This window comes from Anarrhichthys ocellatus, unplaced genomic scaffold, assembly GCF_004355925.1.
Source record: "Anarrhichthys ocellatus isolate YVR2014 unplaced genomic scaffold, GSC_Weel_1.0 scaffold14, whole genome shotgun sequence".
NCBI classification, from domain to species: Eukaryota; Metazoa; Chordata; class Actinopteri; order Perciformes; family Anarhichadidae; genus Anarrhichthys; species Anarrhichthys ocellatus.
This window is the reverse complement of record NW_022280044.1, coordinates 2,280,758-2,299,396: the sequence shown is the minus strand read 5'-3', so window position 1 is coordinate 2,299,396 and position 18,639 is coordinate 2,280,758. Positions and strand designations below refer to the sequence as shown.

The 18,639-nt window shown below is 42.3% G+C and overlaps 1 protein-coding gene across 1 annotated transcript in view; it reads right to left on the bottom strand.

Moving 5' to 3' along the window:
* Nucleotides 1-799: 799 nt before the first annotated feature.
* rapgef5a (Rap guanine nucleotide exchange factor (GEF) 5a) overlaps nt 800-18,639 on the bottom strand; it is a 39,283-nt gene continuing 21,443 nt past the window's right edge. Inside the window, exons 10-26 of the mRNA XM_031853702.1 lie at nt 15,073-15,218; nt 14,050-14,150; nt 11,113-11,191; nt 10,877-11,021; nt 8,941-9,032; nt 8,768-8,798; nt 8,414-8,492; nt 7,998-8,147; nt 7,480-7,577; nt 6,415-6,537; nt 5,771-5,949; nt 5,552-5,642; nt 5,392-5,442; nt 5,153-5,240; nt 4,976-5,040; nt 4,614-4,668; nt 800-4,280 (exon numbers count right to left, since the gene is read on the bottom strand). Coding sequence (XP_031709562.1) covers nt 4,162-4,280; nt 4,614-4,668; nt 4,976-5,040; nt 5,153-5,240; nt 5,392-5,442; nt 5,552-5,642; nt 5,771-5,949; nt 6,415-6,537; nt 7,480-7,577; nt 7,998-8,147; nt 8,414-8,492; nt 8,768-8,798; nt 8,941-9,032; nt 10,877-11,021; nt 11,113-11,191; nt 14,050-14,150; nt 15,073-15,218 — 1,692 coding nt within the window. The 3' untranslated portion in view covers nt 800-4,161. The remainder of the gene's footprint in view (nt 4,281-4,613; nt 4,669-4,975; nt 5,041-5,152; nt 5,241-5,391; nt 5,443-5,551; nt 5,643-5,770; nt 5,950-6,414; nt 6,538-7,479; nt 7,578-7,997; nt 8,148-8,413; nt 8,493-8,767; nt 8,799-8,940; nt 9,033-10,876; nt 11,022-11,112; nt 11,192-14,049; nt 14,151-15,072; nt 15,219-18,639) is intronic.

Below are 18,639 nucleotides of genomic sequence, written 5' to 3'. Positions count from 1 at the left end.
CTGGACAGGCAGTGCTCTTGTGTTGCAACAGCTGCTTTTCCAATATTTAATATGGCACAGAGTCTGGAACAGAGATGGAAATAACGATTCATTGACAGAACTCTGGCACATTAATTACAGCTCTAGTGTTTGTTTAACCCTTGTGTTATCCTGGGGTCATTCTGACCCCAAATTAAATCTTTTGCTGTCAAAATGTGTTTTTTATTCATCAAATGGTCTGAAAATAATGGGGGTTGTTCGATACTATGCTCTTAATGATTAAAAGGAATTGGAAGTAATTTGAGCTTATTATGGGTGATTTATTGAATTGAATAACTTCTGTTGTCCTCTGGGGTCAAAAAGACCCCGCAGCACAAATGGTGCAATGGGGCAAATTGTCAGACCACACTGCTTTCTAAAATATCTTTGATTTTGGATGTTTGATGTGTGGGGTCAAGCAATGATTATGACAACAACAAAAAACTATACTGCACAGGAGGCTTGTGAACTCAAACAGGGGACAGGGACAGAGAAACACAAGAAAACCATACTGAGGCACTCCCCAAGATCAGAATGATACTAAACAAGTACTCTATTCCATCAAAGGTCTTCTCAGCATCAAGTGATATGATAAGACCATGTGCTTTATGAATGTTTGTATGTTGAAGGCAACTCAACCTTATTTTATATGCTTAGGAGAGGATGTCTGCACTGTTGGTGTGATATCAGTGGTCAAAGGCACTTGGTCAACACTTTCCCTTGTACACATTTACCCAGTATCTGAACATAAGCCAAAGAAAGACAACAAGCTCATCAGATGTCACATAAAACCTATAATTTATTAATTTCAGTCAAATGTTGACATAGTAAAACGCTGCTTTAGAAAAGACATGTGGCTTCAGCTGTCAGAAGGTTGAGGGGACACGAGGGGAGACGTATTGCTTTGAGACTGACCAATTTTTCATTTACAACTGATAAATAATAACAACATACCAAACATGGGCATATATGTACACATCAACAATATTACAATAGTACAAAGCCTTCAATGTGTCCTATCTTGCATTGTGAACTTTGTGTTTTTTGTTTTAACATGCAAACAGGTTCTAAACATTGCTTTAAAAAAACGTAACTTTACAGTCATGACTACGGCCGATAAAACACTAAATACACCTTCCTGTTGGTTTCCTGTCCGCTACAGCATCTGACTCCAGAGGAAAGAGAAGAAAAACAGAACTACAAGTACTTTTACATTCCAGCGTTGCAGCTTCAAACCACAGACTTGTCTTCTCAAGAATGAACCGACACATTGTTGAACCTCTAAACATGGCACATGACCTTTTGTCACCTCAAAAATACATAAATAAACAATATATTACAATAAATAAGTAATATAGCACAATTATACTGCTCTTTAAACACAATGAGCAGAGGTGTATTTGTGCATGTGTGCGTCATGTACAGGTTAATGGTAAAAATGACTACCACAAGGCCTTTGTATGACACTGAATACCAACAGACCATGGCTCTGACTCATCAGCTCGAGCAGCCTAAGAGTCGCTGACTTGGTTTCACAGAAAGCATCTTCAAAATGAGACGATGCACCTTACAAGCAATGAAACAACTTGTTGCTCAAGTCAACACACTCGGGGGTTTTGCTGCAGTCCAGCCTCACTTGGTCTGGTATAACCGATGGTGGCTACCGTTAGCAAAACTTAGACGTATAGCAAATGTTACATAGTCTCCCTTTAAAGAGGGAAATCCACCATTTTTTAAAATGAATGTTATTCTTATAATCTTCAATGGTTTATGAAATATTTGTGGATTTGAGTAACTCCTGGAGGGAAACAATCTCCAAGATTCACATGTAACACTTAATCCTACATCCACATAAAATCAAATACTTAAATGACCCAAGTACTTTTTCAATGTATTAATCAATTTGGTTGAACACAACAGTGTCCACAAAACTGGCTCCACATTCATGGTCAGAGCATCAGATGTGTTGGTGGCAACAGGTTAGAGTCTGTTTTTACAGCACAGTGGCTACGCTGCTCATAACACACTGATTATATTTAGAAGTGAGTCTTGAGATCATCTCTGATCTTTTTCTTTTAAATGGTCCCAACGATGTTTTTGGCGCTAAAGCTGTTTGGGAGATCCCAGTCCTCCCTCGTCCATTTGATTCATTATGATCTGCAGAAGAAAGCAGCTATATGTGGTCTGAAAGGCTTAGTGTTGAAACGGTGACATTTCCACTGTATTGCACTTATAACTATCCAAACAATGCAGGACATGCACTGCTACAAAACATTCAGGATTTATCTTGCCTTTGGATGTTTCCTCCTACTCAGCAAAAATGTACCACTGGTCTGTGCACGAACATATACAGGACAAAATAACACAAACAGGGTCTGCCAGATGGGATGTTGTGGGTTTAGAGGGAGCGTCTTCTTTTCTGGTGACTACAGACTGGTCCCTCAGTCATTTGAATAACAAATAGATGTGTTTACACGTGTCATGGCAATATCAATGGGAAGCTGTTTTGAGGATCTGTTTGGTTCAGAAAGGATGTTAAGAGTGAAATATTTGGTGAACCAAAGCTGTAAAACTCCGAAGAGACAGTCTTACTATAACGGCCTGTGCCCTTGTGCTTCCATTATTCTGTCCACACCCTGTGTTGGTTTTGACAGATGGTTTACACAAGACCACTTCTGAATGAAGTGATATTTTCAGTCAGTAAGAATGACCATGAATCTCCTCATGAACATGATTTTCGTGAATGAAGCTATGTCTTCTCAAAGGTATGTGGTGCTTAACTTATCTGTTGATAAGAAAAGACAAATAGCTCGGTGATGAGGCTGTGTTTCCATAGCAACATCACAGACCCTGAAATCAGTCGTCATAATGTCAGAAAGCATCTCTGCGAGCAGTCTGATCTGTTTTACATGATCACAGATCAGACGTGACTGCAGGGCTCAGTGAAGGAAATCAAATCCTGTGGTAAAAACAAACAAACACAGACTGCTAAACAAACCAAGAGATCTACAGTACATCTATGCTGCAGGACTCAGTGTGACATTTGGCACTGGAAAATATATAGGTCCATATTATATACAATGTAAAATGATCCTTATCGCTTCACACAAAAACATCATAGATAAGAGTGCACGAGGAGCGTCAACCAGGACTCTAAAACGTAAAGGAGAACCAAAAACCATTCACTATTTATCAGCAGTTTATGAACTCTGGCACGTTCAGGAGAGCTCGAGCGTTTCCAACAGCACAGTCAGTCAATAAAAAACCTCCCACAAAGCCTCCTTCAAATGCCAGACACTGTCGACGTCGCACCTTTTGTCACTCACTGAGGCTGCACATTTATTTCGGTAAAAAGCCTCAGTGAGAGAAGGTTAAAACATGTGGGTATGTTAAAGTGTTGAACTGCTTCGGCCCTGGTTGCTGCTTGTTTTACATAATATGCTACGAACACATTAACCAGAAAAAAGCTCCACATCATACACCTAAATAACTATGGCATGTGTCCTGGATGTGTGCATGCATCACGAGGCAGGTGTTTGATATGCAGATGAAATTATGTGAGACCAGTGATGGGGCAGATTGTGGCCATCAGGTAATAAACACATCTAACTGCTCTAAAGATTGTTGTGTGTCTGTAACTGATGAAGAGGCGGTCAAGTCCTTGTTGGCCTCCGGGAGGGGGGGGGGGCGAGACTTAAAAGACAGAAATAAAGAAACATTCCACCAGGCCCATAAATAAACAAAAGCTTATCACAATAACAAAACTATTCAGTCCAATAGATACTGTACAAACGAATTACAACCTCCTTTTCTCTCCGTCCCAGTTTGGCACTCTCCGCCTCGCTGCTGCATCTCTTCACGAAGCGTGTACGGACTTAAATCTTTTGACCATATATATATATCTTTTATAAACACAGGATAAGTGTTGTAAAGCCTTTAGAGAACAGGCAGAGTGCAGCTCTGTCTTCATGGTGATGGCACCTTATTGTCCACTTGGCACGCCCGGCTGGTGGTGTGACTTTGTTGCTGTGTGTGTGTGTCGTCAGTGTGTGGACTTCTCCATGTCACACGTACTCGGTGCTAGCATTTTCCACTGTGTCCAGTGTGTTTTGTGCGTCTATGAGGGTATGTGTGTGTCTGTCTTTAAGCACGTGGCTCGAGCTTGTGCGACAGCTCGAAAAGCGTCTGTTGATTGTCGATAATGTGCAGGTAATGAACGCTCGCCCTCACCTCCGCACTGTCGACCCCGATTACCTCGTTGCCTGAGAGACCGACACAAAACACGCACATTAGTCACACAAAAGAGTTTTCAATGCTGGAGAACACACACATTCGGTACAAACACAGGCTGTGTTATGGCCATTTAAAGAGAGTAAAAGAAAAGTCTGGAAATGGTTGCTTAGAAACTGTAAGAGGGAACTGAGTGGTACAGGTGCAGTACACTAGCTCAGCATCAGGCGGCGTCAGATTCCTCACAATGAATGGATCCGAGCATCAATACGTTTGTCACAAGAGGGAGGAGCCTGTAGAGCCCCGTGTAGGTCAGCCTTTCTTATAATTTGCAACAGAATTCACTCAGAAGGGAGAAGACTCACCCGGCTGGTCGCTTTGGCAGTGGCGAATCATTCTCACTGTGTCTGCGATCATATGCTGTCAGATTAGGAGAAGACATGTTGAATCAGTGCAATACCAAACAGTCACAATCTAATATTTACTGCACCATAGCACTTACTATAATGGCTATAAGGATTATTTTCTTGATTAATCGCTCGGTCTATAAAATGGCTAAACATGATAAAGTCCATCCAGTTTCTCAAAATCCAAGGCGATGTCTTTAAAGATAGTTACTAGATCACAATTTCAACAATCGCTTCACTCATCTAATTTCAATAATCTTTTTTAATCATTTTAATATGTGGCCTTGTCTGTGTGACACTCAATCACTGACTCAACTTACCAGCTTCTCAAAGTTGACCAGGTTGTCGTGGAAGGTCTTATTTCCCTCGTGGATGAATGTGATATCTAAGAGCAGAGGACAAGTGTTTTATCATTGCTTCTTTCAACAAAAGCAATTAAGTGTGTGTGTGTGTGTGTGTGTGTGTGTGTGTGTGTGTGGAGGAGTTAGAGATAATACCTTTCAGGAGAAGAGGCATGAAAGGGATCTTGGGAGGTTTCATCTTCTTGAAGGCTTCCCTATAGGCTTTGTGGTTCAAAGATGGATCCTGAAGAAAGATGAGGGTAAGACGACCGAAGAGAGAAAATAGAGTGAAAGGAAAGCATTGGAAAAGGAGAAGAGATTATCAACAAACAAAAAAAAGAGGAATGTGTTTCTAGCTTTGCATCTATTTCCATCTCTGTCGATGAAAGTCTCACCGTGATGAGCTCCAACTCTGAGAAAAGCTTCTTGAACTTCCCCGGACATTTCTGAAAGGAAGGCGTTTGGTCAGGATCCAGTTTTAAACACTTATATATATATATATATATATATATATATATAAATAAATACACTAAACGCAGCAACACAAACTCTTACCTCCCAGGTTTGGTTGAGTCGGCTGACAGATGCTGTGTTTAAGCCCATGATGATGGCAAATGCAGAATTCAAATTTCTTTGGGCTTTACAACTACAGACACACAAAAATAATTAAAGAATTAAAACAAATATATCACAGTGCATAGAAATCTTAATGTGTTTGATACACGCACTTTTATCTGTGTATATTTCTGAGAGGGTGCATCTGTGTGGCCTTACTGAGCTGCGATCTTGATGAACTTCTTGAGCAGCTGTACTCTCTTGTTGAGCGACACACACATGAGCACCTCGGACATGACCCACTGCTGGACCTCGTTACAGCGCTGGAGCAGCACTGAGAGCGCCGCCGTGTGGCCGGTACCAGGAATACGGCTGAGGGTGTAGTAAGCCAGCTCTTGCTGCATGTGGAGGGAGGGAGAGTGTGAGTGAACGACATCAAGCATTTTAGAGAAATGCCCCAAAAAACATCTGGTCCCATTTCCAGAGCCCAAGGTGACATCTTGTCTGACCAATAGTCAAAAACTCCCCAAAAAAATCTATTTACAATCATAAGAAATAAAGAAAAGAAGCATTTGAGAATGTAAAAACATTGCCTAGACTTCCTAAATATACTGTAACATCCACATAACAGTGTAAGATGCAGCCTGTGTCTCTTCATCTGTGCTCTGCTTCAGCATTTTCACAAAAAATATTCAGCCGCTGAGCTGCAAGAAGACTTTCTGTACTCGTGAGCCAGCAAGTCTTGCAAAGCATTTGCATCTTTAATGCTTATGTTCCAGCAATCTCTGCCATGAATATGAATTAACTATAAATGATGTGCACACACCACATGCATATATTTGAGTGTGTGTGTATGTATATACCTCGTGGATGGATTTGAAGAGGCTCCAGTCCAGGTGTGTGAGAGCAGCTGCCACATCCCAGGTGTTAATACCTAGGAGTCGCACCGGCCTCCTGCTTAGCTCAGCGCTGTCCGTTAAAGGATGCTGCACACACAAAGGAAAGTTAAGCTAGTACATAGAAAGACACACAAATACAGTACATACAGTACACACACACACAGGGGCTGTCTATTTACAGGAATAGGGCTATCTCTAAATAAGCAACAGCAACAATATGTCCCCTTCATAATAACCTACAGGACAATGAGCCTGTAGGGGAAAGAAACAATATAGCACAGAGCCATAAGAGCAAGTGCCTCCTGCCTGTATACAAGCAGCACTGAAAGCTGAGAGGGGAGCGGTGATTCCTCCAGCACAGTTGTTCTTTACAGCTCTGGTTACAGGTCACAGTAACTAAAATTCAGCATTTGTGAGCCTGACAATAGACCATTAACTCAGCAAACAATAAGCTAAACCAAACTATATATTGCCGACCAGTAAATAGTTCAAATGTAGAGCATCTACTGGTTTGTTAACGACAGGCTGCTAAATATACCTATCCCAAAAAAACCTAAATCCCTTGAACTGCAGTTCCTAAAATGCCCAATACTACAAAAACTATTTAAGAACAAACAGCTGAAGCTCCACTGTGACAAACATGCCATTACAAAATAACACTTTGCCCTGATACAGCACTTTCCAATCCTGCTGTCACGGTTGGGCAACAACAAAATAATTGTGGCTCACACCTTTTCTCTCCTATTGAATCAGAGTTAATAACAATCACCTGGCCTAAGTCTTTCCGGCTTGCTTATAATGCATGACTCATCGTAACACTGTGAAAATATGTCAGTTGGGGATTTAGCATATTCATGTTCATGCCTGAAGACAATATCAGAGGAGCAGCTAATGCCCAAATAATCACATATTTGAGAGGTCGTGGTTTGCTTTAAACCTGCAATCTGCATCTTTAGCCTCTATGAATGCTTATGAAACATGGAGGTGTTGCAGAAAGACAAAAGCACAAACAACAGAGTATTTACATACCAGAATCTCAGTGAGATCCCGGCGACAAGCCACAAGCTTTCCCTGTGGGGTCATAGACTCTGAATACGCACAGTCACTGGGCTGTAACACTCTCCGCTCTGCAGAGGAGAGATGATGATAACAATTTAGAGCCGAGAGTGTAGGACAGTGATTCCCAACACGGTGGTACTTGCACCCCAGGGTGTACTTTTGCAGTTGCCAAGGAGTACGTGGAAGGATTGTAGCTCAACTAATAAAAGAAAGCTAAGTAGTGGATACATGATTAAACTAGATAGCTAAAAGTAATGAACAAAGAGTTAATTCTAATTAAAAGTAACTTAATAACGGTTGAAATAGTTAAATGTATTGGATAAATGGTTAATAGAAATAGCTAATTGCAATGGTTGAAATAGCTAAAGGTCATGTAGAAATGGTTTTAATAGACAGGGGTAAAAAGATACAGTTTCTGCCACCCCAAGGTACTTGACCAAACCGACCAAAACTATTTCATGCATTTCTTTGCGTGTTTGTGTGCGTACCTCCAGTGTGCATCGCCACAGCAAGCACCATGTCTTCTTCTGCTCTGTCCGCCTTCAGAGCCACAATTCTTAGCAGCTCGTGGGCCTCCAGTGAGGGGTGTGCGTGGACACTCAGGTAGGAGTCAGCGCTCACATGCACGCAACAAATGACTGAAAGATATGTAGAAAATGGTCATAGGTCAGTGAATGTACTGTTCATATACTGTAAACACTGTAAAAGGCTAAAACAGAGAAACTGAAATACTGTAAAGTTAATTTTTGTCAAGTACTAAAGCAAAAAAACAAGAAAACACGCTGTATTTAAGCAATTTACATGTGCACAGTGAAATTAAAACTCAGTCTGCCATTATGCATAATTGTGAACAGTCACGGGCAGTGTGTTTTGTGTTGTGTACGAGTGTGTGTCTGTTACTCACCCTCTCTAGTATCAGTCGCTGGACTTCTGAGTTGCAAAGAGTTTTCCTTCAAACTCGACTGCTGATACATTTGTTTACTCTGACAGAGAGCAGAAGAAACACGGAGATGTATAATACTATATTATACATCTATATATACATCTAGTATAGCGATGCGCTGATAACATCTGTATCAACACCTACACAGCTCAGATTGAATCATTACAGTACAGGGCTTAAGAGTCTGAAATAGGGCCGAAATAATGAACAATTAAATAATAGGTTATATCAGTAAAATGTAGCTGGCAGAGTCAAGCAGCAAGGATGTAGTAAATATTCCCTCTAATCCACCTCACCCCCCCCTCTCTGGCTTACCTTTTGGCTTGGAGGACAGTCATCGACGGTGCTACAAGACAGAAATAATCACAACGGTGAGGAGCGATGCGGGTAGGCATGGAAAAACAAAAACACACACACACGCACACAGTGACAGGCAGTCATATTCAATACAGAGAACAAAGTACTTGTGCAGAGACAAACACACTTACTGTCTGCGACGCAGAAGTTTCTGGAACTCCTTCAGGTCTTTCTCCAGTGTGGGGAACTCATACAGGTCTTCTAAAACACACCTGTACAAGGTCTAACAGAGAGAGGGAGAGGATAACAGTCATGTCGACACTTTTTCGGGGGTTTGATGGTGAAATATGTTAGTTTGATCCATCAGGAAGGCTGCTAACTGGCGGAAGGAAATAGCATTGAAAAGGTTCAGTCTCTAACCGTCATTGTACACTGCTCCATATCAGACTGACTATCTGCCTGTTACAACACAGCTGTAGGATGCCACAAACATTTTTATCATATTAGAATTAATGGCTAAAAAAAGTCAATTCCTTTGAGGGTTAGTTCACCCAAATCGCTTTTCAATGCTTTGAGCATAGTAAATTAAATTCCTTTCATCTTAATTAGTAGTGGAGTGGAAGAATAAATCTCAAAGGCAGTTGGCAAATTTCAAAATATGCACTGATAACGGAAAAGAATAAGGAAAATGTGTTTGTTTGTAATTTAGGTGGAGCAACCTTCTAACCCTACCAGTCCTCATGAATTTCATAGAGTGCCCGCAGTAACACGGCTGTTACTGAATCAAGGACAAGGAGGACAAAGAGACAAAGATAAAGTGTGAAATACAACAACATAGTATGGTGTTAACACCCCAGTCTGTGCAGCTCATTTACCGAATGCCATCAAGAGTAAATGATGCTGCGTAGGTTGGTGACATCAGACAAAAGCTCTACCTTGTACTTAAATGGGTGACTGGGCACGCTGTGTGTCTGTGTGTGCAGGACAGACAATAAGTAAGCAGCATGAAAGCCCAGGAGGCAGTGACAGTGAAAACTTGCAAGCATCCACACACACACACACACGTCTCCAAACACCTGCTTATCGCTGTCATTGACCCACCGTAGCCTCCCATCCCAATTCCCCTCTTCATTCCTCTGTTACTAGGCAACTATCACCTGGGTTACGCACTCCATATGAGATTATTATACCCATGCCAACCCTTGCACTTTGGTTTCCGTGGCAACCCGGCACCGAGGGACGTAGCCGCCGCCAGGTTATGGAGGGACAAGTGATTGGTGAGTGTGTGCGCTTGTTGTGGGTGAGTGTGTGATGGTGTTGTGTGTGTGCGTGTGAGTGTTTCTCTTTCAGGGTCACGGTTGTCACAGGTATTCAAAAATCCAATTCAGCCAAACGTGAAAATACAGCAGGAACACAGTTGATACAAGGTGCATTTGTATTTCTGCGTCCCCACTTTTCAGTTTCTCCTTCTGTGCGGCTACATGTCCTCCCTCTATTACTCTCTCTCTCTCTTTCGTGAGAAAGGTGATAATAAAATGACACTAATAATCTGTGCGTGTGTGTTTTCAATGCCCATGACGTTCTGTGTAGATAGATTATGTATTTCATACATACAATTAATGGTAGAATAATGAACTTTTTGCTAATTAGTTACTTGTTGTTAGATATGTGAGTCATTCTACTGGTTATCTTGTATTATACTCTGAAAGAAAAACAAACAGCCGTATATTATGATTATAGCCCTTTTTTCCTCCTATGACACACTATCAAGGTGCCTGTATTCTGTTTCTGTCTTATTAGTTTGTTTTGTCAGAAGGATGAAATAAAAAAAACATCAACTCGGTTCTCCTGTGGGAGAAACAGCTGAAACACATTTCACAGGAGATGCAGCAAAACAAAAGGATCAGACAAAAACACGCGCACACTCTTCAGCTCTCTGTCTCTCTCCACAAAATGCTTGATGTCCTGTCGTCAGAAAGACAACCCCATACAAGAACGAGAGACACAGAGACAAATGAAGATGAATGAGGCTTTTTATGTTGAGTGTGAAAGGCCACCACAGGATCAAACTCATTGTAGTGAAAAGAAAGCAAACGGATGTGGTGATGAAGGCGAGCAGTGCCGTACCTTCATGAAGCTCCTGACGTGCTCCTCTTCCTTCAGGAAGTCCTTGTAGAGCCGGCTCCAGTGGGAGACCAGCTGCAGTACTTTGCGCTTCCTGAAGAGGGCGTCTTTGCCCTCCTCCTGGCCCCTGCAGCGGGCGCTGCTATAGGTGAGAGCGGTCAAGGAGACAACGAAGAACAGTGTGGAGCAGTCTAAAAGGATTTGTGTGTGTGTGAGAGTATGTTTGCCAGTAAGGATATTGTCCAAGCAGAGCCTGACAGAGGTCATTGGTGGACATGAACACCAGGTAGGTCAACAGGAAGTCATCCAGCAGTGTTTCTGAAACAAAGGAAACACACCATCAGTCACTTCCAAGGCCTTGCAGAATCAAAATGTGAAAACACAAACAAAAGTATGTTTTAGTTTCTCCCTTTGTCCCTCTCTTCACCTCTGATTCCTTCAGTCTACGTGGATGAATGTAGACTAATCAATGTGTCCTCTATGCGTCTGCCACATTACAAATTTGAAGCAGTGGCAATAAATAATGGATCAACAATGGATCAAATAACTATGTTTAATTTGAACGGGGCTGCTGATGGACAAAGTTAGCTGACAGCTGGTGAACACAGCGGAGCATTTAGCAGCTAAAGAGCCAGATATTTCCCTCAGGAGTTGGTGGAAACAAAAATCGGAGCTAAAAGAAAATTGGACTTACATTCATCACTCATAATGAATGTTAATGCTGCTCTGTGTCTGTTGGATGTGGAAATATGCAAATCTTTGCAAACACATTCGCCATATCAACCGAAAAAGATGATGTGTATTTTATGGCGACACCACTCCATCAAGTCTGACATATTTAGCATCTTTGCAGACTTTGGGATCTCCACTAAAGTCAAAATAAGGTTCAGTGGGTTTCACCAACATTCGGTTGCACAGCATGAGTTTGGAATTGAAGAGGTTAAATATTATTTAGTTATTGTGCCAAACAATGTTTTCCATCTACACCCACACAGTCATGATGAAGAAGATTATCAGAGTTTTTTATAGTTTAAGTTTTAATAAATTACTATTACACCTATAAGATGCTTTCCCTAAAAAAGATTAGCTTTGATTGTTGACTACTTTGTCAAAGATATATAATAGAAATATACTTTAGAAAGAATCAAAGCAATCATTTATTTATCTTGGCTCAATTTCACAACAACTTCAAAAACTACACAAATTCATCAGTGTAGAGCGAGCAAATGTGCAAGATGGCAAGTGTGTGTGTGTGCGTGTGTGTGTGTGCGTGCGTGCGTGCGAGAGAGACTCAGCAGGTGTTCAATGGGTAAGAACCGAATATAAACAGCCCTCGTGGCAGATGGGTAATGAGCCATTGTTGGTGTGAGGTAGCTGTGATGTGTGTGCGTGTGTGTGTGTGTGTGTGTGTGTGTGTGTGTGTGGTGTCAAACTCTTTCTCTGGGCAAATGTGTGACCCAAATATGGCTCTGCCAGGCAGAGAGCAAAGAAATCAATTATAGAAGACTGAACGAAGGCTGCGGCATTAATATTTGATCAACTGTCTTTTCTTTAGAAATAAAATTTAAAAATCAACTTTTTTCAAGAACATTTCTCAGGCAGGTCTGACTGAGTCAACCCTTTTGACTCACTGTCTCTAGAGCTCCTTGTTGACCGTCTCTCTCTCTCTCTCTGTCTCTCTCTCTCCTTCTACTACTCTCGTGCTCTCTTAGTTCTCTGTGATGATAAATATCCATTTTTATCTTCAACATATGCCCTCTGCGTTTGCCCGCTGGCACGCACAAAGTCAAACACATGCACTCATAGACGCAGCAGTACACACACACACACACACACACACACACACACACAGCACCCTGATGAATAACTCATTCAGTTCTGACCTTGGGGTCTTTATCTCTTGTGAGAGAGAAAGGAAAAAGAGAGAAAATGTGTGTGTGCTGAACTCATCGCGGTTATCTGCTGCTGTGTTTTTTGTTGTGTGCGTGTGTTTTTTATGTGTACACGGGGAGGAGTGGTTGGGGTAATCACTCTCTCACTCTCTCTGTCTGTCTGTGGAAGCATGTTCGAGCCTGTTCAACATGCTGCACAGCTAAGCCCACTAAAACGGCACACTGATGCTCAGTACCACCCCAGAGTGCCTACACACACACACACACACACACACACACACACTAGCGCGCGCACACCCTCATGCTTATTCAGTGCACATACATATACCAAAAGATTGACACACAGATACAGAGACAAAGACAGCCAAACATGCACATATACTCTTGATCTACATCTCTGCTTCTGCCTCCTTAGAAACAAAATGAAAAGTGCAGTGAATAAATATCAGGCGGTTCGCCACCACAAAGACCATTTCAGTTCTCTCTCTCTCTCTCTCTCTCTCTCTCTCTCTCTCTCTCTCTCTCTCTCTCTCTCTCTCTCTCTCTCTCTCTCTCTCTCTCTCTAACTTATGTGTAAAAAATGATAAACATTTATAAAAATGCAAATAATGAGTTGAAGTCCTACTTTAATGTGGTCTTTGTGCTAAAAAACAAATGACAAAATGTTTCCAGACAACTGCGGCACAGTCAAAGCACCCAGTAGCTATAAGGTGGACTGATTGTGAAAATGACATATTAACAGCCCACTGAAATTGTTTGCAGCAGAAATGCCTACAGCCCCTCGAGGGAATCGTTTCACAGACTCATTAGAGCATTTAACCTCTTGAATGTTCCTCATATTTACAGATTTATAGGCAATGACTTGGCTGAATGAATGTGCGCACACACACACACACACACACACACACACACACACACACACACACACCACGATCAAGGGGAAGTGCATACCTCCCAGGTTTGAACCCACTGTGTGGAAAATGAAAGAGATGGAGAAAAGTCCAGGCTGGGCTGTGTTGAAACTTGTTGTGTGGCAATGAAAATGAAATCCCATGGAATGAGAGGGCGGGGAGTTCTTCTGTTTTAAACAAACCTTTAGACCAACAACCGGGAAAAATACCACGGCTCCTTTATTTATATGACCAAACTTTCCACTAACTATTGTTTTACTGTTATACTTTCTATATGTTCCTATCTTTTTATGGAGATACACACACATTGTTCGTACAGTCGCCCTCTTACACATGTGTACACGTGTGTTCACACATGTGTTGACAAACTCACCACTCTCCCTGCTCTCTTGCGCGCCTCTTTGGTCGTCCAACCGCAGGTCACTTAGCAGATGCTCCAAGATCTTGAGCGGTGTCCCCGACACCACCACATACCTGTAGGAGGAAGAGTTGCAACAGTCTTCCTCACTAGAGCACCAAGACCGACCACATCCACTCCTCCATCCTCCCTCCCTCCCTTCCTCCGCATCGTCGTCATCGATGTAGCGAAAATGGGGAACGTCAAATGTACAGATTTCTGAACTGCTACCATCTTCATCATCATTGCTATTCACGTCATCATCATCATCATCGTCCTCCTCGTCTTCATCATGTATGTCCTCCTCTGCCTCTGCAAGCGTAGCTAGCTCGGTAGACATCTTCATATCTAAACACTTCCAGATGATCCGCCCTCATCTAAACCCTGTATATCCAGGAGGGTGCTCTCCTGTGGTGTAAACTGCCTTCCAGTCAGCTAAGAGCTCCGGAGATTAAAACCCTCCCTCAGCTTGTAGCCTTCGGAGGGGACTGATTGCTACTGAAGATGCTGAACACTGTATACACGCAGACATACCCACATACCCACTTAACCTGCCTGTCACTGACACTCACTGCATTGTGCCTTAGGTCTTGGCACAGACTGGCCCCATAAAACACACAAACACAGACACCGCACAAAGAAACGTACTTTGAGGAAAATATTTCGCACAAACACACACAAATGGTCCTAAATGCACACACTGATTTGTGGAAGGAAGTAAACCAGTCTGGGTGTCATCTTTGTTTCCCTTTCAGCTGAAAACAAAAAAGCCATTCTCTTCCTCCTGCTCTGTGCCAGTAGCTGAAGCATACATTATCTGTCGACACACACAGTGTTGACAGCACTGCTGATATTTTGCATGTACGTGCGAGAGTGTGTAGTTGCAACTTGACATCACAAAGTCTGAAAACTGAAAACAAGAGGGAGGAGTACTATGATTATGTTTTTGTTGCTACTGTTGGTTTGGAGGGCTCTTATTATGTAGGAGGAGGTACTGACCTCTTGTCGCAGTCCTCCTCTCTGGATCCGCCCCCCGACGACGTGGGTGAGGGACGGTCCGACGGTGACGTCACTGATGATGTCACTCTCCGCAACACCAACACGTCCCGTCCTCTCTCCTTCAGACAAACCCTCCCCACCGCCTCCTGAGGGAGAAAGAGAGAGAGAGCGAGAGCGAGAGCGAGAGAGAGAGAGAGAGAGAGAGAGAGAGAGAGAGAGAGAGAGACATTCCACAAAGTGAGACAAGGACAAAACAGTTGGAAGGCGATTTAAAAGAGTGAAGACATTGGATGTTTTTTCCGGTAGATATTAGAAACTTCAATTTGTTGTACCCTAAACAGCATTGACAAGTTTGAAGGTACAATAGAGAGGATTCTGAAAATGAATATTGCAGCAAAGAGCTGTTGTCTATGTAAAGACACAGTGGAGTCTATCTGAGCAGAGAATGAAGTCGCTCTCCCTCTGCGTGTGCTGTTACACAAGCTTTTCACGCATTGGTTGACATAGCCGGGCCGGCCACGCTTACTTTTAGTGCATGTTAGTGCATGTGAGCGTGCCCCACTGGGCCAAGCACCTAAAAGTACCTTTGCTGTTCAATGCATGGCATATTATCTTGGTCACAATTCTATTATTATTAATATTATTATTGAAGTTTAAGAGATCATAATAGGAAAAATAAATGTTGTATAATGCGTTTGTGAAAAAAGAAAAGAAATCAGTGAATACATTGCATCAAACATTTTTGATATCGTCTGGGCCTCAAATATCCAACAGGCTCTGGTGTCCAGAGCCTTTCACTTAAGATTGAAAAGTTTCTTCTACACGCACACACATGCAACACACACCCAATCGCTCACCAGTCCACACATGTAGGCACCGATTCTGTTGCCAACATCACAGGCGAGTATTGCATTTCCTGCCTTCAGAAGCAATGCTATTGTGCAATAAATAACAATGGGGCCACCGAGGAATGGAGGCTGACACTCAAAATGATGTCCTGCTCCAAAAGTGAACAGCAACTTGATCTGTGACTGCACGCACACACACACACACACACACACAGTAGAACAGAGCTCCAGATGGACAAAGGAGCACGATGAGAAACAGCCCGAGGAGAGGAGAGAAAAAGGAGAGGAGAGAAGGAGATCAAAGGCAGAAGACATGAGGAGCAGGAGGGGAGATAAAGAAGCGACGTCTCTCCTCCAGCTGCTCGCTGCAGTCTCTGTCGCAGCCAGAGAGGATCAAGCAGCAATCACAGCTGACACAGAGAGCTTTCTATGCAGGGCTGTCTGTCTGTCGCACTGGGTCTGCCTTTAATAAACACACTACAGATATATAACGTAAGACCAGTCATGCATCAACATTTCAATTCCACAATTACATTACATAGCTTGTGCCGACACAAACAAACGACACACAAACACACACGTGCACGCTCTGTATATCTGTGATCGTCTGATGAAAGGAGTTGTCTGATCTTGAGAGACAGCAGGTGAGGTCTTACTTGGGTCAGACAAAACAATGTGCCCAAAGTGCTCTGTGTGTGTGTGTGTGTGTGTGCTATAATACAGATGTTTAATGCACTGAGATCCCTGAATCCTCTCCCTCAAGCGTGTGTGTGTCACATTTTGTCCTACAACATTCATCTGATTAAATACAATATGATTTAAACGTATTTTTCATTAGAGTTGTGCCAAACCACTCGGGCTCATACATATCTATTTAACAAATTCCATATCTACAGTATTTTATAAATAAGTAATTTGGAACTTTGTTTTTACAGGTTCTATAGCCCTTTGGGGTAAATGTGTGATTTGGGGCTTTAGCTCCATGTTAACTGTCCATGTTTACACTAAAGCTAAAGGATAATGATGATGTAACACTAGCAACTGCAACACAGAATATTATTTTTTACACGTTATAATGATTCATTGTCGGGGATTTCAGGTAGTTCATAGGTTAAAAAGAACTCGCCCACTACTGCAGAGCCCCTATCTTAGCTGAGCAATAGACAAAAAAACAACTGGAGGTGTTGAACGCAGCACAACATCTTGTTAGGAGCATCTTAAACCTTGGTAAGATAACAGGAGCTTCTTTTAAGTTGCATATTGCAGTCATTTTAAAATGTCTTTCATTAACTTAAGACAAACCACTTTTCTGATTTTCACTGCATTATACACGTCATAATGTACAGAATACAAAAGACTAGCAAGGCTTCACAATGAACCCACCCGAGGACAATGTGTATTGCAACATGCTGAAATTAAATGTCCTCAAGAATTAGAAAAACAGAGATGCATACAGCTGATAAATGAGGCAGTGGCAGCTCATGTAAAGAGATCTGACACTGCAAGCAATTATATTACAATTTGGGCTGGCACCCAGACCGCACCCCCAGTGGCCCAGATGTGACATCAAGATTATAAGAGTGGTCTAAAGGGGACATGCCATTAGACCACACCAGCCAGGGTTTAATATGAGCCCGGATCCGTGCACGAGTCTTCTCCTTTATGTCTTCTGACCTTTCCTGCCTCTCTACACCATCAACTATCCCCTAAAATACAATACAGTGCAGAAAATGATTCAGTAGCAAATTGTTGACACTCAACACCTTTTACTCAGAGGCCAAGAAAAACAACTTTGAGCCAAGAACGGAGGAAGGCAACACACATATTACACACACACATACACACACTGGAGATCAAAGGCTGTCCAGAGAATGCACCAAAACAAACGTAAAACGCACACATTCTCACTCTGCAAACTGTATGTGCATTATCACACACACACACACACACACACACACACACACACACACACACACACACACACACACACACAAATAATCTGTAGTAGGGTTGAGTGCAAACAGCAGCTCCCAGGATCAACATTAACTTAGCCTGAGAAAGAATGCAAGCCATGAAAAGTAAAAATATACAAAGAAGGCACTTGAGAGGAGGGGTCAGCAAGTTATGCAACACAGAAAGAAAGAGAGAGAAGAAGAAAAGAAAGCAAGATGAAAGGCAAGAAACCGAGACAGAAAGTGAGAGACACGGATGAGTGTTGGGAAAAGTGAGAAATACAAAAGCAGTGTGAGAGAGATGTTGTTTGAATCCAATGGGTTTCAGCCAAAGGGGCCGATATCCATCAGCTGGGAAGTCAATTAATTATCTTTAAGACCTGATTGATTAGTTTCTTTAGCCTCAGCCAAAAATGGTAGTATGTCAGGCTTTGGCTTAAACACAAAACAAGTGCATGAAACTCTCCATTATGTGGTACAGCCTATAATGGTTTACAACTATGGGGCACAGGTTGAGTGGACTCTCTAGAGACAGAACTTCAGGATGTCCAAACCCACTTCCAAACTGCTGTACGACAAAACTGTCGTGCTGCTAATGTACAAACCTCCATAACTGTCAGTTCTTGAGAACATCACTTGTTCTCAGCTAACAGGTGTGTCTGTCCCCTTTCCTTCCTTTAATTCAACCATCTGTATTTCCACCTTGTCTACACCCTTCCCTCCTCACTGTCTCCTTTTTCTGTTTCCTCTCCTCACCACACACCATC